This window comes from Pleurodeles waltl, chromosome 5 (assembly GCF_031143425.1).
Source record: "Pleurodeles waltl isolate 20211129_DDA chromosome 5, aPleWal1.hap1.20221129, whole genome shotgun sequence".
NCBI lineage: Eukaryota > Metazoa > Chordata > Amphibia > Caudata > Salamandridae > Pleurodeles > Pleurodeles waltl.
Genome location: NC_090444.1, coordinates 607,834,145 through 607,856,507, shown reverse-complemented (window position 1 = coordinate 607,856,507; position 22,363 = coordinate 607,834,145). Strand labels below are relative to the sequence as shown.

At 43.9% G+C, this 22,363-nt stretch overlaps 1 protein-coding gene across 1 annotated transcript in view; it reads left to right on the top strand.

Annotated features, from left to right (window-relative positions):
* The window catches only part of COX20 (cytochrome c oxidase assembly factor COX20), a 131,295-nt gene extending 125,088 nt beyond the window's left edge, over nucleotides 1–6,207 (top strand). The window contains exon 4 of the mRNA XM_069234452.1: nucleotides 5,804–6,207. Coding sequence (XP_069090553.1) covers nucleotides 5,804–5,948 — 145 coding nt within the window. The 3' untranslated portion in view covers nucleotides 5,949–6,207. The remainder of the gene's footprint in view (nucleotides 1–5,803) is intronic.
* The last annotated feature ends 16,156 nt before the right edge of the window (nucleotides 6,208–22,363 follow it).

Here is a 22,363-nt window from a genome sequence, read left to right as displayed (position 1 = left end):
ATATAGCACCACAAAAATACACCACACAGTGTTTAGAAAAATATATAATATTTATCAGGATAATTGTAGGTCAAAAAGAATAAAGTTGCAATGGAAAATTGTAGAGATATCACTGAAAAGTGATATAAAGTGTCTTAAGTCTTTAGAATATAAACAAAGTCTCTTTCAAGCACAAGTACCTGGTTTAGCGTGGAAAAATCTCCTTAAAGGGCCACAAAAGAAGAGGTGCGTCGATTTCTCCTCAGCACACACGGACTTGCGTTGTTATTTTCCACGCGGGGAAGTCGTGCGTCGTTTTCCGGCGCGCGGACAGTCTCTTTCTGTGGATCACGGGGATTACCAGATGTCCCGGGTCTGTGCGTGGATTTTCCTGCTTGTTTTCCGGCTGCGCGTCGTTCTGCGGGGCTGCGCGTTGAAATTACGATCTCACGGCAGGCGTCGCGTCGATTTCTCCTCTAGAGGTCGGGCGGCGTTGTCCTTGCGAAGCCGTGCGTCGGATTTCCGGTCGTCCCCAGAGCGTCGCGTTGATCAGCGTCGGTGTGCGGTGTTTTTCTCGCCGCGGCACAAGCTGTGCGTCGAAATTTTCGGCGCACGGAGCGTCCAAGTGAAAAAGGGAAGTCTTTTTGGTCCTGAGACTTCAGGGAACAGGAGGCAAGCTCTATCCAAGCCCTTGGAGAGCACTTTCACAGCCAGACAAGAGTTCAGCAAGGCAGCAGGCCAACAGCAAGGCAGCAGTCCTTTGTAGAAAGCAGACAGGTGAGTCCTTTGAGCAGCCAGGCAGTTCTTCTTGGCAGGATGTAGTTTCTGGTTCAGGTTTCTTCTCCAGCAAGTGTCTGATGAGGTAGGGCAGAGGCCCTGTTTTATACCCAAATGTGCCTTTGAAGTGGGGGAGACTTCAAAGAGTGGCTAAGAAGTGCACCAGGTCCTCTTTCAGTTCAATCCTGTCTGCCAGGGTCCCAGTAGGGGGTGTGCCAGTCCTTTGTGTGAGAGCAGGCCCTCCACCCTCCCAGCCCAGGAAGACCCATTCAAAATGCAGATGTATGCAAGTGAGGCTGAGTACCCTGTGTTTGGGGTGTGTCTGAGTGAATGCACAAGGAGCTGTCAACCAAGCCCAGCCAGACGTGGATTGTAAGGCACAGAAAAATTTAAGTGCAAAGAAATGCTCACTTTCTAAAAGTGGCATTTCTAGAATAGTAATATTAAATCCGACTTCACCAGTCAGCAGGATTCTGTATTACCATTCTGGCCATACTAAATATGACCTTCCTGCTCCTTTCAGATCAGCAGCTGCCACTTCAACAGTGTATGAGGACAGCCCCAATGTTAGCCTATGAAGGGAGCAGGCCTCACAGTAGTGTAACAACGAATTTAGGAGTTTTACACTACCAGGACATATAACTACACAGGTACATGTCCTGCCTTTTACCCACATAGCACCCTGCTCTAGGGGTTACCTAGGGCACACATTAAGGGTGACTTATATGTAGAAAAAGGGGAGTTCTAGGCTTGGCAAGTACTTTTAAATGCCAAGTCGAGGTGGCAGTAAAACTGCACCCACAGGCCTTGCAATGGCAGGCCTGAGACAAGGAAAAGGGGCTACTTAAGTGGGTGGCACAACCAGTGCTGCTGGCCCACTAGTAGTATTTAATTTACCAGCCCTATGCACATAAAGTGCATCTTACTAGGGACTTATAAGTAAATTAATAGTACAATCCGGTATGATTCAAGGTTACCATGTTTTAAGGGAGAGAGCATATGCACTTTAGCACTGGTTAGCAGTGGTAAAGTGCGCAGAGTCTGAAAACCAGCAAAAACAGTGTCCACAAAGTGGAGGGAGGCAGGCAAAAGGTTAGGGGTGACTACCATAAGGCTGGCAGGTCTAACAGATTTCATTCCAGAACATGGCCCAGTGATGGATTTTCTAGATCCTCTGTCATTAAGGCCTTCCTCAGTATTGCAATCCAAAACAGAAAAGCAGATGGACTGCAACCACCCCGCAAGCCACTGAGCATTACTTGAGTGAGATGCGTTCTAGGTAATGATCAATCCTGTGAGATGTTAAGGATAGTTAGGGGAACCCAAGTCCTCTTTCATCACGGAAAGGCGTACTCAACAACACAAGGAAACTAGGACGGAATTTCCAGTATTTACTTAAAATCAAAATCTTATCTTAGTGGATACAGTGTGGATAGTAACTCTTATAAAAACAAGTAAAAAGGTAGGAATGATACTTATCAGAAAGGTGAACAATAAAGAATATTGTAACATTGTGAATATATCATAAAGTTTATTTATATTGATATTTCCCACTCTATCTTGTTTTCAGCTAACAAAGTTAAACTTAGCACGAAAAGCTGCATACTTCAAGTTTCAGAGAAGGTTCACATCTGCATAGCGATTCTGTACAATAGGACCAACAGCAGTGTCTGCTACTCTTGTCTGTGTCAGCAGGCAGATAAGCCTGGTGAGTGAAGGCTTGGTGCACTTCCCTATAGCCTTCAGAGAAGGAAGTAGTGACATTTCTGTGTGGCACTTCTTTCTCAAGTGTCTGGTACAACGTTCCTTTCTATCTCATTACACTTGTAGTTTATATATTGTATCTGAACATTGTTGAACATTTTTTAAATAAACAATTAACAGTGAGGCCCTGGCAGCCTTTAACTTACTTACATTGCGTGAAACCTTGCCTAGTGTTTAGAACCTATAAGCAAGAAGTGAAGTTTTCAGCTTTTATGAAACCTTGTTCATTATTTGAAACACAACACTGGAAAAGAAAATTCAATCCATCCTGAAAAATAGGAATATATTCAAGCAGACTTAATTGTCACACTCCTAAATATCATGTCTGAGTCCAATATACCGATATTCATGTTGGCTCCAGGGTAGGTTTCTGGGCTACTCAATTGGGTCACTATCCTTCTCGATCTGTAAGACAACAGAAATGTATTTAGGATTCAGATTGGTGCCTCCTGCTGGCTCATGTCTGGGGCAATTGGGAAACGTCTGATTCAGGAAGCTAAATCCTGTATACCAAAACAAAAACATTCAGGTGAGGCTACTTTGAGTGTTGATCTCTTATAAGTGAGACAGAGCAGATTAGCTATTGGTCCACATTTTGCCTTTCCAATAACAGCTGTGTCATGATTTACTCCCAGACTGACTGGGTAGCCTTCTACATCTTTTTTGCTTCTTGTTTAAGTGACACCAGCCTTTTCCACATCATATCTGAATAATTCAAAGAGTTGCATGGTTGTCATAGGAGGATGTCCAAGACTGCCTGGTGTGTCCTTTCTCATTTGTTGCCTTAGTTACGCATTGAGTCTCACATGTTGTGCACATCTCTCCTACAGCTCTTCAGCTGTCCCACATTATGACATGGTCACCTGTTGTGGTAGACAACATGACTCATATTGATGTTGCTAAGATATGGGTTTGTGGTATTGAAGTAAGCCATTGCAGTGAGGCTGCTTGCTGGTGTTTGAATGATAATTTGCAGTGCTAGGCAGTAATCTGTAGTTCAGATAGTTTATTTAACCAGTTCTCAAAGGTCTTAGGTTTCACAGCCTGTCTTGCTTCTGTTGGCAGAAGCAATCTCTCAATTTGGCTTCCTGCACCTTTTGACTGCACTAATTCCAGTACAGTCCTCCATAGCTCATATTCAGAATGCCCATTATTTATGAAGTGGACGACTAATGGAGATGTTAGATCCTTGTATTTTAAGGACACATTTTGGCGTTGCAATTAATAAACTTCTTGTGAAGTAAGGTAATCCCTTGGTACGAGACTATGGGGGTCATTATGACCCTGGCGGTGAGTGGTAATGTGGCAATAGCACCACCAACATTATGAGAATGGTGGGTTGGCTGCAGCCAACCCGCCACTTCTCCACTCAGACCACCCTAGCTGTAGCAGCTGCCGGGCCGGAGATGTAAATTTCCAGCCTGGCGGCCGCTATAGTACCTCCGGCAGCACATTGAGCCAGCCTGCCACCATGGTTTTCATGGCATTAGCAATGCCACGAAAACCATGGCGGTAGGCCCTACCAGTGACAGGGAATTCCTTCCCTGTCACTGGTGGGCGGCTCACCATCCCCCCCCCCGAACACTCCCCGGACACCCCCCACTCTCCCTGCATCCACACTCCCCCCTTCCAATCATCGCACCCACCTGCAGACAGGCACCAGGCATACACCCACTCACACTGGCATACAGGCATTCGTACACGCATACATCCAGTCATGCTCGCACACATTCGTACACACATTCACACTGACATGCAGACACACACTCACATTACTATTCTTACACGCATTCACACACATGCATACACCTACGCAAACAACACTACACACACAGACGCATTCATGCACACACTCACACATTTATGCACTCAACCCCACCCACACAACACCTCCCCCACCCCCCTCCCCTGTCGGAAGCACAACCTGCCTTCTTCCAGGTGGTCTTCCGGCAGGGAACGGGAAGGGGCACTGCTACCGCCAGCAACGCCCACCAGCAGAACACCACCAGGCCGTATCACAGGTCATGATACGACTGGTGGCAGTCTACTGGCGTGGCCGTGCTGGTGGTAGCCACTATGATCACTGCTGGATTTCCGCCCTTCTTGTGGCAGAAGTCCGGCAGTGCTCATAATATGGAGGACGGATGGTAGCCACGGTTGACAGTAGGCGATTTTTACCACCAAGCACATAATTAGGGCCTATATCTTCTGTCACGACTTGTGGGCAGTCGCTACAGTTGCCACACTTTTGGTATCCTCTTGTAGCATGTAAGCAAAACATAGGCCCTCATTACGACCTTGGCGGGCGGCTTAAGGCGCCTGCCAAGATCGGACTGCCGGGCGGCCGCCAGGGTTGTAATGACCCCCGTAGTGTTAATCAGTTATTCTTCCAATTTGGACTAGACTAAATCATATGTTTCTGTCTTAGTAGTCAAGGTCTACAAGATGTGCCAGTTTTACTTTACTGTTTTTTTACCAATCCGTTAATGTCTTGATCGAAGGTGGTGATGATACGAGTGAGGAGTGCTTTTTGCTTTCATTTTCTTCTTAATTAGTCTTTCACGCTTCATCTCCCAGGTTTTTTTAATTTAATGTTTTTTCGGATATCCTCTTGCCATTCATTTCATCATCAGGTCCTCAACCTTGTGAAAATAATCTTTTTTATTGCAGCTGTGGTGTAATGTTAGGAATTGGCTGGAGGGTAATTTGTCGTTCAGGTTTTGTGAATAGAAACTAGTAGAGGTCTGCATCTTTTTTGTAAAACAATGTGTATATCATTCCATCTTCTTGTTTTATTATAAGATCCAGGAAGCTTATGCATATTTTTGAAAGCGGAAAAGCAATTGAATGTATCTTCTTGTGTATAGTCAGTCATTGGCTGAACACAAGTAAACCCTGATTTCTACCCTGCCACCTAACGGCTTTGAATACTTTTATATGAGAATGTTAAGCTGCAATTTCAGCCCGCTTTGAAGACGTTACAGTTGGGTCGTTTTGTCAGGTAACTGCATGTGCCTATTATTCTTCACCAAGAATATTATCACCAAAGGTTGGACATGGTCCCCACTCACAAAAGTAGATAGTAAATTCGAGGCAATTGGCTTGAAAGATTTTCTACTGGGGTTACTGGGAAATAAATCTGCCTCCTTGTTGATTAATCTAACTCATTCAGTGTATAATGTGTATTAAAAGCAAACGTGAGACTAAATAAGTGCTATGCATACTTGAAAGACAGTGTATGCTACCAAAATAAAATGTGCAATTCTTTGTTTCTTTATTTTAGGATGTATTGCAGAGTTAATAATGCCAAACTGAGGATGCAGCAAAAAATGATTCAGGAAGGATTGAAAAACAGAGTCTTATACGAAGGCAGCAGTCTAGATCCTACCAGAAAAGACACCAACACTAATCAAGGAAGCAGGGATTAGCATTGACATTTTAGTGTGGCAGAGGTTATCCGAAAGTGTCAAAGTATAGTGTCTAATAAAAGTAATTCGATGATGGTCGTTCATTATTTCTTTATTACCTGCTGCATATGTTCATTTGCAAATGTTTCTCATTTCGATGTGTTTACTTACACGTTTTAACTGAGATTGCTTAATTTGATCTCTTTCATGAAATGCAAGGCCTGATTTTTGCAACGGAGTGACGATTGCACTTACATTAATAAATGGGTTTATTTTGTCATCCTGGATTTTTAATCAGTTAGTTTGCCCTCTTAGTATGAATTACGTTTTGAATAAGATCTACTCATGCACACTGTCTTTGGAAATAATTTCTAACCTCTCAAAGAACACCTTCCACACTAGCATGCTAAATGGAGAGACTGTGCATGGATTACTTACACACACTTCAAGGGTGCCAGAGATATCGTGATTTTCACTTACACAAAATTATAAATCGTTTTAACTTCGTGGCATGACATTTTCTGATGGAATCCTTACCTTTCTATTTTTAGGCATTTAGTATCTAGATTTCAGAGGCTGATTTTTTGTCTTCAGGAATCACCCTGCTTGACTTAATATGTTTGATTAAGATGTTGGATGCAGCTCATCTCTGCTTATTCACCTGTACAATTTGGTACGGATGATCCTGTACTTCAATGGTTTTAATGGTCCGTTGCTTCATTACCTAGGTTGGCATGACAATGATCATCCTATTTGAGACTGAGGTCATTTACCTTTTTACTGCTTTTATGACTCCAGATTTTCATCTCACGTAGGGGTTGGCTTTGAAAAACGGCTGCCATAGTCCGGTTTTCTCTGTCATTGTCAGCTTCTGTCGTTTATTGACTCCACGACAAATTAGAGATAAAATGTTGTGCACGAAAGCTTGCACTCTATGACTTACATTGTTTGAACCACTTCACATTGCCTTTGAATGAAGAACAGTAGTAAACATAACTTTTTACAAACCTGTTTGTGATGCACTTTTTATTCCATGTACTTTTCATAAAATGGACAAGAAACCAAAGTTTGAAAAACATGCCTTTGCATCTTGGCCATGATTTATTATGTGTTTTCCTATGACTGTCAAATTCAAAGTGGACCAAAAGTACTGTGCTCTGCAGAACTGGAAGAGCAATGCCTTTTGTCTGGCTGGAAAAGGCAACATTCTCACAGGGGATTGTGAAATAATTACATTTAAAAAAATCGCTAGCAACCTCTATACAATTTTATCCAGGTGCCCCCTTTTATTTTTGAAAACTATTTTGACAAGCTCCATTGGAATATGCATGAAATGGGAGAGCACAAAGGAATAATTAAAGATGTAATTTAAAGTACATGGGTCCCTAACTGATGTCGGATGAAGTATTTGTAAAAAGGTTTGCTGCATAGTGAAAATCTGGTGCAAGGAAATATTCTGTGTCGGAAACAAGTCGGAAGTAATTGGAATGGAGCAGATAGAAATGATCACTGAGGTGATAAAAGTTCCTGCTAGATGGTGAGCAAATTATATGTATTAAGATGCTGAGCTACACGGATTGACAGAGCTAAGGACCCTGTTCACAAAGGTACATCTCCATGCTGAGATGTCTACACACGTAGATTTCTGTCTATATATAGCCAGAAATCTCTGACCAGTGCTGTTCACCAAATAAAAATAATCTCTGCTTAGTAGTAGGATTTATGACTGACCACCTGTTTACACTTCTGAGTGGAGACTCTTTTGACTGAAATTACAACCATAAATTTAGTACTAGCAACTTTACAGCGATATTTCAGATTTGTGCCTATAGATGGAGAGCTCCACCTCTCCTTTAGAAAACCCAACATGGAAAAGTGTGGAGAAGAATGTAGATTTTCCTAGTTTTAATGACGGAAAGTCTTAATTTTATTAAAGACACGGAGGCGAGTATTATGCATTCTTTTCTTGCTTTAATAAAACAGCAGCAAGTGAAGAAAACTACAATTCCCATGAGCGCAGAGAAACCAGCCAATGGGAAACAAAATGTAGTCCAATAACATTAGCCAATGAGTAACTATATGTGCCATTATGACGTAACTGGACTGATAACAGCCCTCTTTTCTTGCGCTTAAAGTTCAGCTGGCACAAAATAAAGGGAAAATAGAAGCCAAAATTAGGAGAGCCATAATGAAAGATAACAACTCAGAGCAGAAGTTCATAAGTCCAGGGAACTGCCGGTGACGGGAGGCACACTGGTGATCCGCCAAACAAAGAAGTGGATATGGAGACAGCGTTGACGTTGATGGGCCATCCACACCATGAAGTGATGACTTGGGTAGCAGGTTGAACAGACGATGACACTAGAGGGGAGGGAGAAATATAAACAAACACTAGTTACCAAGAAAACAACGGGTGGGATAATACTCGCCTCCGTGTCTTTAATAAAATTAAGACTTTCCGTCATTAAAACTAGGAAAATCTACATTTTATGACAAGACCAGAGGCTCCTATTCTGCATGTTCAAAGCAAATTAATGACATTCGTAAACGCATTATCAACAGGCTTACAGTAAAAGACTCTAAATACATTGTCATTAGACCAATCTGCAGATCTAAGAATGTCCTCAAGACGTGAACCCACCCAAAATGCTTTGGATGCCATAGCGCCTCTAGAAGAATGGGCTCCAAATTTGGAAGTGTCAATCCCAGCCAAAGACATAATCCACTTGACCCAATGAGCCAAAGTAGCGGAAGGCCCAGGCTTGTAAGGTTTCCTGAAGGAAATAAGAAGTTGACTAGTTGAGGACGTTCTTAGATGAGCAGTCATATGCTCGTATACTTTTAAACATTGTGCTACACATAATTTGGGATGATCCGGAAAATATGGATAGAAAACAGAATGTAAATTTGTTTTTGTTCTTCGAGATACAGTAAACAATACCCCCGAAGGAGTAAAGTGTCGAGAGGAAATATCTAAAGCTTTGACGTCAGAAATCCGTTTAAGAGAAATAAGACACAACAACATAGTGAGTTTAGCCGACAACATCTCCAGAGTGAGAGAAGAATTGTCGGGCCATGAAAGAAAGAAATTCAGCACGATATTAACATCCCACAAAATTCTGTATTTAGGAAGTGGTGGATTAGAAAATTTTACTCCCTTTAAAAGCCGGCAAATAAACGGGAGTTCACCGACTGGCTTTCCATTGACGACCTGATGATTCGAGGAGATGGCTGACCTATACAGATTAATAGTACGAAAAGCTTTACCCTTGCTGACCTCCGCAGCGAGGAAATTCACTATAAAAGTCACATCTGCTGAAAGGGGATTAATGTGTTTTCCCAAACACCAGCTTTGCCATAAAGCCCAAGCTGACTTATAGGCATTCCTTGTTCCAGGGGCCCAAGATTGTCTGATATATCCTGAAGCTTGTGACGAAATGAAATTTTCCAAGCTGAAAGGGAAAGAAGATTGTTCAAAATGAGGTTGTGAGGTCGCTGGAGAGGGTCCAAAAAAAGGTCTGGGAACGAAGGGATGAGAAAAGGAAAATCTATGGCTAGTTCCAGAAGAGTTGGAAACCAAATCTGGGCCTGCAAATAAGGAGCGATAAGAATTAAGGTGGCTTGCTGACGACGGACCTTAGCAAGAACCCTGCTGATCATAACAAAGGGTGGAAAAGCGTAAGAAAGGTACTTGGACCAGTCCTGGAGAAATGCATCGTAGGCCAGGGCCGAAGGATCCGGTCGCCAACTGTAAAATTGGGGAAGTTGCGTGTTGAGGCGAGACGCGAACAAGTCGATCGTCATGGGCCCCCATTTGTCTTGTAGGAAATGAAAGATCGCGGGATGGAGCTTCCAGTCGCTTGAATCATGTAGATGACGAGAGTGCCAATCGGCAATGGAGTTGAGAGTTCCCGGGAGATACTCTGCGTGAACCAAAATCTGGTTTGTAAGGCAGAATTCCCAGAAACTCTTTGCCAATTCCACTAGGGGTTTGGATTTTGTACCCCCGAGATGGTTGATGTATCGGACCGCTGAAATATTGCCCATCCTTAGAAGGATAGCACAGCATACTCTGTTCTTTGCGAGGCTCCTGATTGCAAAGGAGCCTGCAAGCATCTCTAAAAAAATTGATATGCAATTTGGACTCCTCTAATGACCATAAACCTCCAGTCGAGATTGGCCCACAACAAGCCCCCCAACCGGTTAGGCTTGCATCTGACTCTAATACAAGATCTGGGGCTGATGGAAAGATAGTCCTCCCGTTCCAGGCGTCTAAATGGTCTATCCACCATTGCAGTTCTGTTCGAGAATCGTGATCTAGGGGAATAATATCTGCGTAAGAAAGACCTTTGCGTAAATGTTGAATCCTTAACCGCTGGAGAGCCTGGTAATGCAAGGGGCCTGGGAATAGAGCCTGTATGGAAGAGGAAAGAAGACCGACGACTTGGGCAAGGGTCCTCAGAGAAATGGACGAATGACGTAGAACTTGAAGAATCTCTGACTTTATAGATTTGATTTTTGCAGAAGGAAGAAACAGAGTGACCGAAACAGAATTTATTAGAAAACCTAAGAATTCTATGCTTTGGGTAGGGAGAAGAATAGACTTTTCTTTGTTGATGATAAAGCCGAGTTCCGATAAAATAGAACAGGTTAGGCTGAGGTGGGTTGTGAGTAATTGAGGTGATTGACTCATGAGGAGCATATCATCCAGGTAAATGAGAACTCTCACTCCCTGAGCCCTGAGATGTGCCACCACTGGCTTCATGAGTTTGGTGAAACACCATAGAGCTGAAGAGAGACCGAAAGGTAGAGATGTAAAATGAAAGAATTGGTCGAGCCATTGAAATTGAAGAAACTTCCTGTGGTCTGGGTGGATCGGAATGACCAGGTAAGCATCCTGTAAATCTAAACGGACCATCCAATCGTTCTGAAGCAGAGAGTCTCTGAGATGGAGAATGGTTTCCATCTTGAAGTGGCGGTAAACCACGAATTGTTTGAAGAACTTGAGATTGATTACGGGTCTCATTTTCTTGTTCTTCTTTTGAACCAAGAAAATGGAGCTGGTGAAGCCTGACGGGTGAGGTTGAGTAAGAGCAATGGCTCGTTTTTGAAGAAGGGATTGGACTTCCGAGGAAATAAGAGCGGACATATCTGTAGAAAAAGGGGAAGAGGAGGAGCAACGGATTGTATTGGAGTTGAGTAAAATTCTATCATGTAACCTCGAATGGTATTTAGAATCCAAGGATCTGAGGTCATTAATAGCCAATTTGGGAAAAAATGACAAAGGTGACCGCCCACGGAAACAAGAGAAGGAAATGGAATTACCTGTTTGGTTGGCATTTCTGGTATTCCTGAAGCCTCTGGTGCGAAAACCTCTGGCCCTTTGCGGGTAAAACTGTGGCCTGAAATCTTGGTATGAAGAGTTGTAGTTGCCACGGGAGCCTTGGTTGTAATACGAGCGGCCGGCAAAGCGGCTCCTGCCTCTGCCGGCCCTGGTGAAAACCCGCTGGTTGAACATTTTCTTTAGAGACTGTTGGACCTTATCCAGCGAGGTAAAAGTAGCAACGTACTTGCCCAGTTCTTTAATGAAGTTATCTCCAAATAGAAAACCCTCCGTTTTGGTCTGTGCTTGAATTGTGGCTAGGTGAACAAGTTTAGGGTCCAATTTAAGCAGAATACCTTTGCGTCTTTCTTGGGAAATAGCAGCGTTAGTGTTGCCTAGAAGGCAAACAGACCTTTGATCCCATAAGGAGAGTTCCTCTGGGTCAATAGCGGAGCCATCGATTCTGGCGGCCTCAGCCATGTCAAAGATACAGGTGAGAGGGCCAATGACATCTAATAATTTGTCCTGACAAGAGGACCAGGCTTTACCACCCTTTTCCTGGGATCCTTGCCAAACTTGGTGAAGAAAGTGAGGATGGGTTGGTCAATTGTAGGTGTAATGGATGACTTATGCGCTAAAGAGGGACGAGGACACTCTGATTTGAGTTTGGATCGAGTTTGCTTATCCAGTGGACAAAATAATTTGACCAAAACTTAATCCCCACATGAGTGGCCGGGAACCATTCAGTTGAATTGGGGTGTAATATAAAAGAAGTGTCAAACATAGGCAAGCCTTCACAATCTAGAAGCGGAGTGGTATTAGAGGCCTCAGAGGAAGAAAAATTTGTTTTTTTGGGAACAGGCGCGGAGTCACAATCATCTTGGTCAGATGGATCAGCATCTGAATCCGCATCGGGTACCTCATCATCAGTGTCCGGAATGGAGGTAATAATTAAAGGGGATATAATATTTTTTGTTTTTGCTTTGCGTTTCTGAGATGTACCCTCAGTGACTCTAATCTCCTTAGATGGAGCCTTTTGAGAAGCCGCGTCCTCTGCCATGGGTGAGGAAACCTCACAAACTTTTAGCGCCAATTTTTGTGAACTTTTTTAAATGAGTGAAGGGCGCTGTCTGCACTCCCCTGCAGACTGGGCTGATAATGACTTATTAAACATTTTTAAAACTGAGGATTCCAATTTCTTAGACAAATTATAGAATTATTAACAGCTTGCTGTACAGAATTTTGGATAAATTCATTTATATCTTGTTTATTGGCAGAAAGCTCCTCAGAGTCCACCTGAATCGAAGTTGAACTGCCAGAATCCATGTTAAAAGCAAAACCAGGCGTTTAAGGGTTAATAGTTAAGGGAAGGGAAGAACAACGAACAGCTCCGCCCCAGGGCGTGCCTAAACACTGCCTACTGTTGAGTCACTCAGAAGAAGACGCGCGTCGGAAGAGAAAGGACTAGCCATAGATTTTCCTTTTCTCATCCCTTCGTTCTCAGACCTTCTTTTGGACCCTCTCCAGCGACCTCACAACCTCATTTTGAACAATCTTCTTTCCCTTTCAGCTTGGAAAATTTCGGTAATTCACAATTTTTCCCTTGCATTTCGTCACAAGCTTCGGAATATATCAGACAATCTTGGGCCCCTGGAACAAGGAATGCCTCTAAGTCAGCTTGGGCTTTATGGCAAAGCTGGTGTTTGGGAAAACACATTGATCCCCTTTCAGCAGATGTCCCTTTTATAGTGAATTTCCTCGCTGCGGAGGTTAGCAAGGGTAAAGCTTTTCGTACTATTAATCTGTATAGGTCAGCCATCTCCTCGAATCATCAGTTCGTCAATGGAAAGCCAGTGGGTGAACTCCCGTTTATTTGCCGGCTTTTAAAGGGAGTAAAATTTTCTAATCCACCACTTCCTAAATACAGAATTTTGTGGGATGTTAATATCATGCTGAATTTCTTTCTTTCATGGCCCGACAATTCTTCTCTTACTCTGGAGATGTTGTCGGCTAAACTCACTATGTTGTTGTGTCTTATTTCTCTTAAACGGATTTGTGACGTCAAAGCTTTAGACATTTCCTCTCAACAGTTTACTCCTTCGGGGGTATTGTTTACTGTATCTCGAAGAACAAAAACAAATTTACATTCTGTTTTCTATCCATATTTTCCGGATCATCCCAAATTATGTGTAGCACAATGTTTAAAAGTATACGAGCATATGACTGCTCATCTAAGAACGTCCTCAACTAGTCAACTTCTTATTTCCTTCAGGAAACCTCACAAGCCTGTGTCTTCTGCTACTTTGGCTCGTTGGGTCAAGTGGATTATGTCTTTGGCTGGGATTGACACTTCCAAATTTGGAGCCCATTCTTCTAGAGGCGCTATGGCATCCAAAGCATTTTGGGTGGGTTCACGTCTTGAGGACATTCTTAGATCTGCAGATTGGTCTAATGACAATGTATTTAGAGTCTTTTATTGTAAGTCTGTTGATAATGTGTTTACGAATGTCATTAATTTTCTTTGAACATGCATAATAGGAGCCTCTTGTCTTGTCATAAAATGTAGATTTTCCTAGTTTTAATGACGGAAAGTCTTAATTTTATTAAAGACACGGAGGCGAGTATTATTCCATCCGTTGTTTTCTTGGTAACTAGTGTTAGTTTATATTTCTCCCTCCCCTCTAGTGTCATCGTCTATTCAACCTGCTACCTAAGTCATCACTTCATGGTGTGGATGGCCCATCAACGTCAACGCTGTCTCCATATCCACTTCTTTGTTTGATGGATCACCAGTGTGCCTCCCTTCACCGGCAGTTCCCTAGACGTATGAACTTCTGCTCCGAGTTGTTATCTTTCATTATGGCTCTCCTAATTTTGGCTTCTATTTTCCCTTTATTTCGTGCCAGCTGAACTTTAAGCTCAAGGAAAGAGGGCTGTTCGCAGTCCAGTTACGTCATAATGGCACATATAGTTACTCATTGGCTAATGTTATTGGACTACATTTTGTTTCCCATTGGCTGGTTTCTCTGCGCTCATGGGAATTGTAGTTTTTCTTCACTTGCTGCTGTTTTATTAAAGCAAGAAAAGAATGCATAATAGAAGCCTCCAGTCTTGTCATAAAATTCTCCTGACCTCATTCACACACATGATTTCATCCATCCACCAAACACCTAAATGCAATGTACAAACTAGCCTCTCCCTAGTTCCTCTTAGACTGTAATTTTGCTCACTACCAGGGACCACTCAAGAGGAAGAGAAACGTCAGTGAGGAAGCACCAGATCTTGTACGTTTCTTTGTTGTAGATCTTTATTGGGAACTACATGGTCAGCCTTCATACACCTTCAGTGGAACAGCAAAGCAGTTATGTGGTAGGAGTTAGTAGACTCTTAATGCATTAGTGAAAGGTACGCACTCTAGGGACCTTAAACAAATGGCAAGATGAGAGATGGCAGAAAAGGGGGTTCTCCAGTATACAGGTGGCAAAGGCTTTCCCTGGCAGCAGACCAGACTCACGTCTTTCTCATCCACCTTGATAAACATATTCTCTCCACAGTGCACTGTGAACCACTATTTAGTTACCTTTTCAGGGAAATCCCACCTAAGGCCTGGTAAGAAACAGTACCCCTCTACTATATTTTGGAATTTGTAATTCACACTTTACCACCACTGCTCCCCTCACAGCTAGGCACGCATCTCTCTTACAAACATCTTGTTTCCACCACATTATTAGTTCTCGGCTAAACAGCGCAGGCTGTGTCTCTTCAAGATATTTGTTTACAGTTAGTGGGCTTACCACTGGTTAACTTCAGAATCATTCTCTTTTGGTTTGTTCCGGTTGTCTCAGCATGCCTGCATCATATCCGTTGTCTCTCCCCTGGAGCGTGGGCCAAGTACTTGTCTTTCCACTGCTCCTGTTTTTGGACCTTCTTTTTTTTTTTTTAGTGTCTACACTGTGGTCATGCTTTTTTAGGTAGCAGCCTTCCAGACAGAACAACTGTCTGATTTTCTAAATACATATTTGGGACTTTCAATAAGTTAACCTAGGAATGCTTTCTGCTCTTTGATTACCATTGGCTTTGTAACTCACACTTTTTGACTTCCATTTGCTGGCTTTATTTGCTTTAGGCTCTCCAGGTATATTTTGTCCCTTCCTTTTCCTAAATCATGTTTTCTGTATTCCTCCACAAACTCACTTTCTGTTATCAGGCCTTTAAATCGTGTTCGATTCTCGTTACATATGCTGTGCATTCAAAGACTGAGGTCAAATGTCAGATGCTGTTTTCCGAGGGCGCTTGCTTACTTTTCTTTCTCTGTCTTCAAAGTGAAAGAATTTATGTGACAATCTTGCTGGGGAAGAGGGTGAGTAGGATAAGAGTTTTTTCTAGCACACAACATTCAAATGAACTCTATAGATATTTCAGAAAATATCAGAATTATATATCAGGATTATGAACGCACAAATGAAGCACATGTTTTGGTATTTCTGAAGTGTGTTGGAAACCTACATTAATATGATCAAAACAAATAATTTAACCAGGTGATGCCATTTCCACACATTTTTGTCAGTGCACTGTATCGTTTTTTAGTAAAGTTGTATGTCTATGTAAATGTAATGGTCATTTTAGTTGTAAATGTGTTGTCTATAATGGCAGTGTGCTACCACACCATGAATACTCCACTCTACACCACTCCTCTCTGCACCACTCCACACCGCTCCACCCAACTTCACTGCACTCCATGCCACTTCACGCTACACCTCTCTACTCTACCCTGTACCCTTCTACGCCAATGCATTCTTTGTCACTCTATTCTATACCACTACACTCTTTGCCACTGCACTTTACACCACTCCAGTCTAGGCCACACCAATCTACTCTGCACAACTCCATTCTACACCATTGTACTTTACATCACTCTGCGACACTGCACTCTACGCCACTGCACTTTATGCCAATGGACTTCACTCTTTAACACTCAACTCGATGCCCCTGCACTCTACGCCAGCCCAGTGTGCGCCACTCTAATCTATTCTGCACCACTGCACTCTATGCCACTTTACGCCATTACTTTCTATGCAAATCTAAGCAACTGTGCTGTACCCTGCACCCTGCACCACTCCATGCCACTTAACTCTGCTCTGAAACAATCTACTCAACACCACTGCACTCTACACCACTCTACTCTTAATCACTGCACTGTACGCCAACGCACTGTATACATTCTGCACTCACCGCCACTGCACTCTCTGCATCAATGTACTCTACGCCACTCTATACCACTGCACTGACTCTCTACCCTGCAACACTGCACTCTCCACAGCTGCACTCTCCGACGCTGAACTGTCTGCTGCTGAACCCTCTACCACTATACACCACTCTATGCTGCTCTGCACTCTACGCCACTGCGCTCTGTGCCACTCAACTCTGCACTCTATGCCACTGCATTCTGCCACTCGACTCTACTCTGCACCACTGCCCTCTGCATCACTCAACTCTATACCACTGTGCTCTGCTTCCCTGTACTCTTTGCCACTCCACTCTGTGCCACTCAACTCCACTCTGCTCTGCACCACTGCACTTCACTATACACCACTGTAATCTATGCCTCTGCATTCTACAACACTGCATTGTACACCACTGAATTCCATGCCTCTACATTCTACACCACTGTACTCTTCAACACTCTACGCTATTGCACTCTATACCACCCCACTCTAATCTATGCTACTCTGCATGATTCCACACTATGCCACTCCAATACACAGCACTCTGCCAACAATAATGCATTCCACTCTACAACACTTCACACCACTCTCCTATATGCCATTAACTTTTAGCCATGCTGAACAGCAGCCACACTAATGAACAACATAGCTAGAACACTTTGGCAAAGCCAATAGCTCTTGCCTAGGCAAGACCTCTTGGCTTTGCCAGGGCTTGTTTTACTTTAAATACCATTCATGAGTGCACCAACAACTAGGAACGGGAGCGATGTAGTCCCAGTGCCGGCTTTAGTGCTCCCCGGCTGGAGCTGTCACTCCACTTGATTCCATAGCAAGTGCTAAACATTCTAGTAAGAATGAAAGACAGGAATTGTAGGTTCAAAGCTTTATGTAAAGAATTATAGGCAGGTTACAAAATATATGCCATAAGGTAGTTTAGCAGCAAAGCATGTAAGTCATAAGTTCAAATAACTTATTTCAGTTCTAGGTGAAATCCACCCTAGATTCGCCTTCTAAGAGTGGGGAAAGGGAAGATGTAGTCCCATAGAAATCTACATCCCTTTAAAGGACTTTAGACAAAGACAGTCATACATACTACATGGGAACATGTTTCCCAAGATATGCACCAATAGCGAACAAGAACACGTTTACTACAAAATACACTTTTGGATTCTCTCATGATAGCAAATGTTGCTACTTCTCCCTCCAACCCCATGTCCATGTCTGTTACTTCTATCCCAAATCCATCCATCCATGTTTCATTTATCTCCCCCACTCGCCCATTTCATCTCCTTCCACCACCATCGTGCCTGTTTCTTCTACCCATCCATCCCGCACCAAAAGATATCGGATGTCACTCCCTTCTGAACATGTTATAAAACGTATGCATTTCTGCTCTACTTTTGAGTGAAATACGATCCGTGTGCAAGCACTTTAAAGATATAATCAATAAGCGAGCACCGAATACCAGGCATGGAATTAAATATATTTCTTTGTAGCGAAGAGTTCATTGCACTGTTTTAAAACGAATACAATATTTTCAAATCTGATCGTGAGTCACAAGTTGCCAATTGTATAATTCTTCATTAACGAACATGTTACATAAGTCTTCCTGTAGCCTAGCCTGTGGTCACATGTCAGGTCACAGCATCAGCAATAGGACTATGTCACGAATGTGTATAAGCGTGATGCCCATCTTGAAATCCAACATTTTCTTTATAGAGCACGAACTGGACCATAAGGTCCCTAGCACTTTACATGAGCACCAGTTACATTGCACACTTTAATTTTTTTTGTAGGCACAGCGAGATAGTGATTTGGTCGGAATCAGAGGATGTTTAGCCAACACCAGGACTTTAACCTGGTTCCCCAACTCCAAAGTTGACAACTCTGGCTGTTACGCCACAATCTGCCCTTCCTGTCAGAATGACAAATTGTCTTCTGGTTTCAATGTATTTGCATGGTAAATATAGAAGCTTTCACATTTATCTAGTTATTCTAGTTATTGTTTGTACTGTAAACAATAAGATCACTTCTAGGTGTTGTGTGGCTTTAGTTCACTCATACTTAAAAATGTACCTTGTGTTGTGTGGTTTTACTTTAAAACTACTTCATCAAAATGCAGCACTGCAGAAAAATTATTTGCAACTGCTATGTTTTCTCGTAAACGTGTTAACAAGTTGTGTAAAGTTCTTTATACACAAAATGGGGGTCAAGGCGAGCACTCTTATGTTGATTGTATATATAAATACAAATGTACTCGGTGCTCGGGTCTGAAGGACCAACCCCCCTAGGCCTCAAAAAAGACCAGAAAACTGATTTGAAAATTTAAATAGGGGACTCAGCACTCAATTATATTTGGAAAATAAGTAAAGACTTTATCTTCCCATACTCATAATGTAAATCATAGATCATATAATTCCATAGTCAGATCTTGTTAAAATGATCGTGTTTTATTTATTCATATCAGAAGTCGAACATTCATAGCTTTATGTGGAAATTTGAACATTCATAGCCAATGCGTTTCATCCAAACGGACTTCTTCAGGGTTCGCTGGTAACAGAGACAGGAGCCCGAGGATCGGAGCTACGGTAGCCAAGACCGTACGGGCCAAAAGCAACACACAATTGGACACTCTGGTACGACCGCATAGGAGGCAGGGGCTGAACCCCAGCTGGGCGCCGCAGCGCTCTCTAACAGTTGGTAGAAGGGAAGGCCATACGGCCTTGGCTACCGCAGCTTTGATCCTCGAGTTACCACTTTGGTCCTACCTTCGACATGGCTCTGGCACGGCACACATGGTTCCCTGATGGAACAGACTCCATTCCAGTTCTGTTCCTAATGTCACGCCAAGTTCCTGCACACTGACCAATATATGGTGTGCAGCCTCTTCCTCTCTCTGGACCATTGTGAAGCCAGCAGCGACGCCTGCAAGTCTTTTTGCTCCAAAAAGACCCTTTGGTACCAAAGCACTCGTCATCTGGAAATGGCCCAGAAGACACTGGACGACACCCTGGACATTTTTGGAGAGAAGCGTGCTCAGGAGGAGAAAGCCCTTTCCATACAGGACAACTCTGAGTTTGATGTTGAATTCGACATTGAAAGCCAGATGGTAACCTCTGCCCAGTGCATGAGTACTGTGTCCCGTGCTGTCCTACATAAATCCTCCAAAAAGGCTTTTCAACCCATCCTAGAGGTCACTGGTCTGCTGCTGCCATCTGGCCATGGCCAGCACCGTAAATCAGTTTCGGCCAACCGCTTTCCAGCTTGGTGACCCTTGGGATGCATATGACCCTGACCCAATTCTTTTCCAATGAGCCTGACATCTACCCCATATACCTCTCACGGCCAGAGGACACTACCTCTTACCAACAGGTAGTCACCAGAGCAGCAGTGTTTCACAAGGTGGAACTGCACAGAGATACTATTGAGCAGGATTTCCTGTTTGACACTCTTGTCACCACTCACAAAGAGACACAATACCTCCCCAGGCTCCCTGGCATGCTGCAGCATGCAGAAGACATCTTTAAGGAGCCTGTCCACTCCCACATTATCCCGCCAAGAGTGGACAAAAAGTACAAGGCAGCCCCCTCTGACCGGCTTTACATTAGGGCTCGGGTACCACTCAGTTCCATTGTGGCAACGACATCCCATAAACGAGCTAATAGTCGGGCCACTGGGGACTCTCCTCCTCCAGGGGAGGAGAATAAAAGAATTGACGCAGCTGGGAAGAGGGTAGCTGCACAGGCTGCAAACCAGTGATGCATAGCCAACTCTCAAGCCTTTTTGGAGCTGTATGACCAGGCCCATCGAGAGGAGATGGAGGAGCTTCTTCAGTTCCTTCCTGAGGAGCATTGTAAAAGGGACCAACAGATCGTTTTGGAGGGTCAGACTATCTTCAACAGTTCCATCAGGTGCGCTCTTGGTGCTGCAGATACAGTGGCTCATGTCATCAACACCAGTGTCATTTTAAGAAGGCATGCTTGGCTGTGTTACCTCAGTCTTTAAACCTGAGGTCCGCAGCCAGTCCTCAACATACCCTTTGACAAAGAATACCACCTGTTTGGGCCACTAGTAACCACCACGTTAAAAAAGCTCAAAAAGGACACAGACACTGCCAAGGCCGTGGTGCCCTTCGAACCACTAAACAAAGGGGTTCCTTTCACACCCTGGGTTCAGGGGATCATATAAGTCATCCAAGTCCCTATAAGGCATCTACCTCAGACAGCCTCAGTCCATGTAAACCAGAGGTTTTAACAGAGGATATAGCAGGGGGTCTACCATCAAAGGAAGGGGAAAAAGCACCACCTCATGCTGTCACTTCCTCCACCTTCCCCCCCAATCATCCAACACCTGTCAGGAGAAGACTCCAACAGTTGTACTCCACCTGTGACAACATCATCACGGACCATTGGGTCCTTGCCATTATCCAACATGGTTATTCTCTGGAGCTCATCACCACTCCTACCAATACTCCCACTCACACGCACAGGCTATCTCAGGTACACTTAACCCTTCTCAAACAAGAGGTCCAGGCCCTTCTTCTCAAAGGGGCTATAGAGCCTGTTCCACTACAACATCAATGTTCAAGGGTATACTCCCTATACTTCCGGATCCCCCAAAAAGACGGCTATCTGAAACCCATACTGGACCTCAGACCTCTAAACAAATACGTCCTTTCACAACACTCCCAAATGTCCAGTCATTACAGATGTCATCCTGCTTCTACAGCAAGGCAACTTTATAACAGCTCTAGACCTAAAGATGCCTATTTTCACATCCCAATTCACCCTGCACATCGAAAACATTTATGATTCGTGATTGCAGGCAAACTTTACCAGTTCAAGGCAGTCTTCGCAGCACATCCTGGAAGGCAAAATGTAAATGTCTTTCCCTACCTTGATGGCGTGCTTTTCAAAGCCAGCTCATTAGGCCATGGCCAAGACCACACTCAGTTGACAGTGGACCTTCTTCATAATTTGGTCTTCACTCTCAACATTCTCAAATATTACCTTCAGCCCCTGCAGATTCCACCTTGCATAGGAGTCATTCTGAATGCAGAGATAGGGTTGACGTATCCCAACCCAGCTCTTGTACAAAATTTCCAGACCTTTCTCCCTCAGTTTCAAGAGAACCATTCCTACACAGTCAGGAACGTTATGGCCCTCCTTAGGACCCTGGCGGGCGGCAGTATTTTGGAGAAAAGTAGTGCCAACAGGCTGGTGGCACCTTTCCCCAAAATATGATATTGGCGGTTTGGCACAAGCCAAACCGCCAATGTACCACTCCGTCAGCAAGGGTGGTAACAGCCGCCGGGCTGGAGACTCCAGTCTCCAGCCAGGCAGCCGTCACTTTTCCACCCTTATCGCCACGAAAACCATGTCGGTAGGCACTATCAATGACAGGGAATCCTTTCCCTGTCACTGATAGGGGTCTTCCCTACCCCCACCCCCTCCGCTGGTTTCCCCCCAACATCCCTCATACTCCAGACCCCACCACGACATACACGCACATGCACGCACCATCGTACATATGCATTCACACACACCCACATTCACCCATGCAGGCATACAGCCATTCACACACACTGACATACATACAGGCACACATACATTCACAGTACACAACACAACACAACACAACACAACATACACGCACTCCACCTGCCACATACCCACATACACCAATACACACACACACACACAACACACCCTTCACCCCCCTCCCCTGTCCGAGCACCAGACCTACCTGATTTCAGGGGGTCCTCTGCCAGGAGATGGGACAGGGCACTGCTGCCAGCAGCAGCATCCGCCAACAGAACGCCAGGCTGTATCATGATACGGTCTGTAGAGGTCTACTGGCGTGGAGCTGCTGCTGGCAGCAGCGCCACC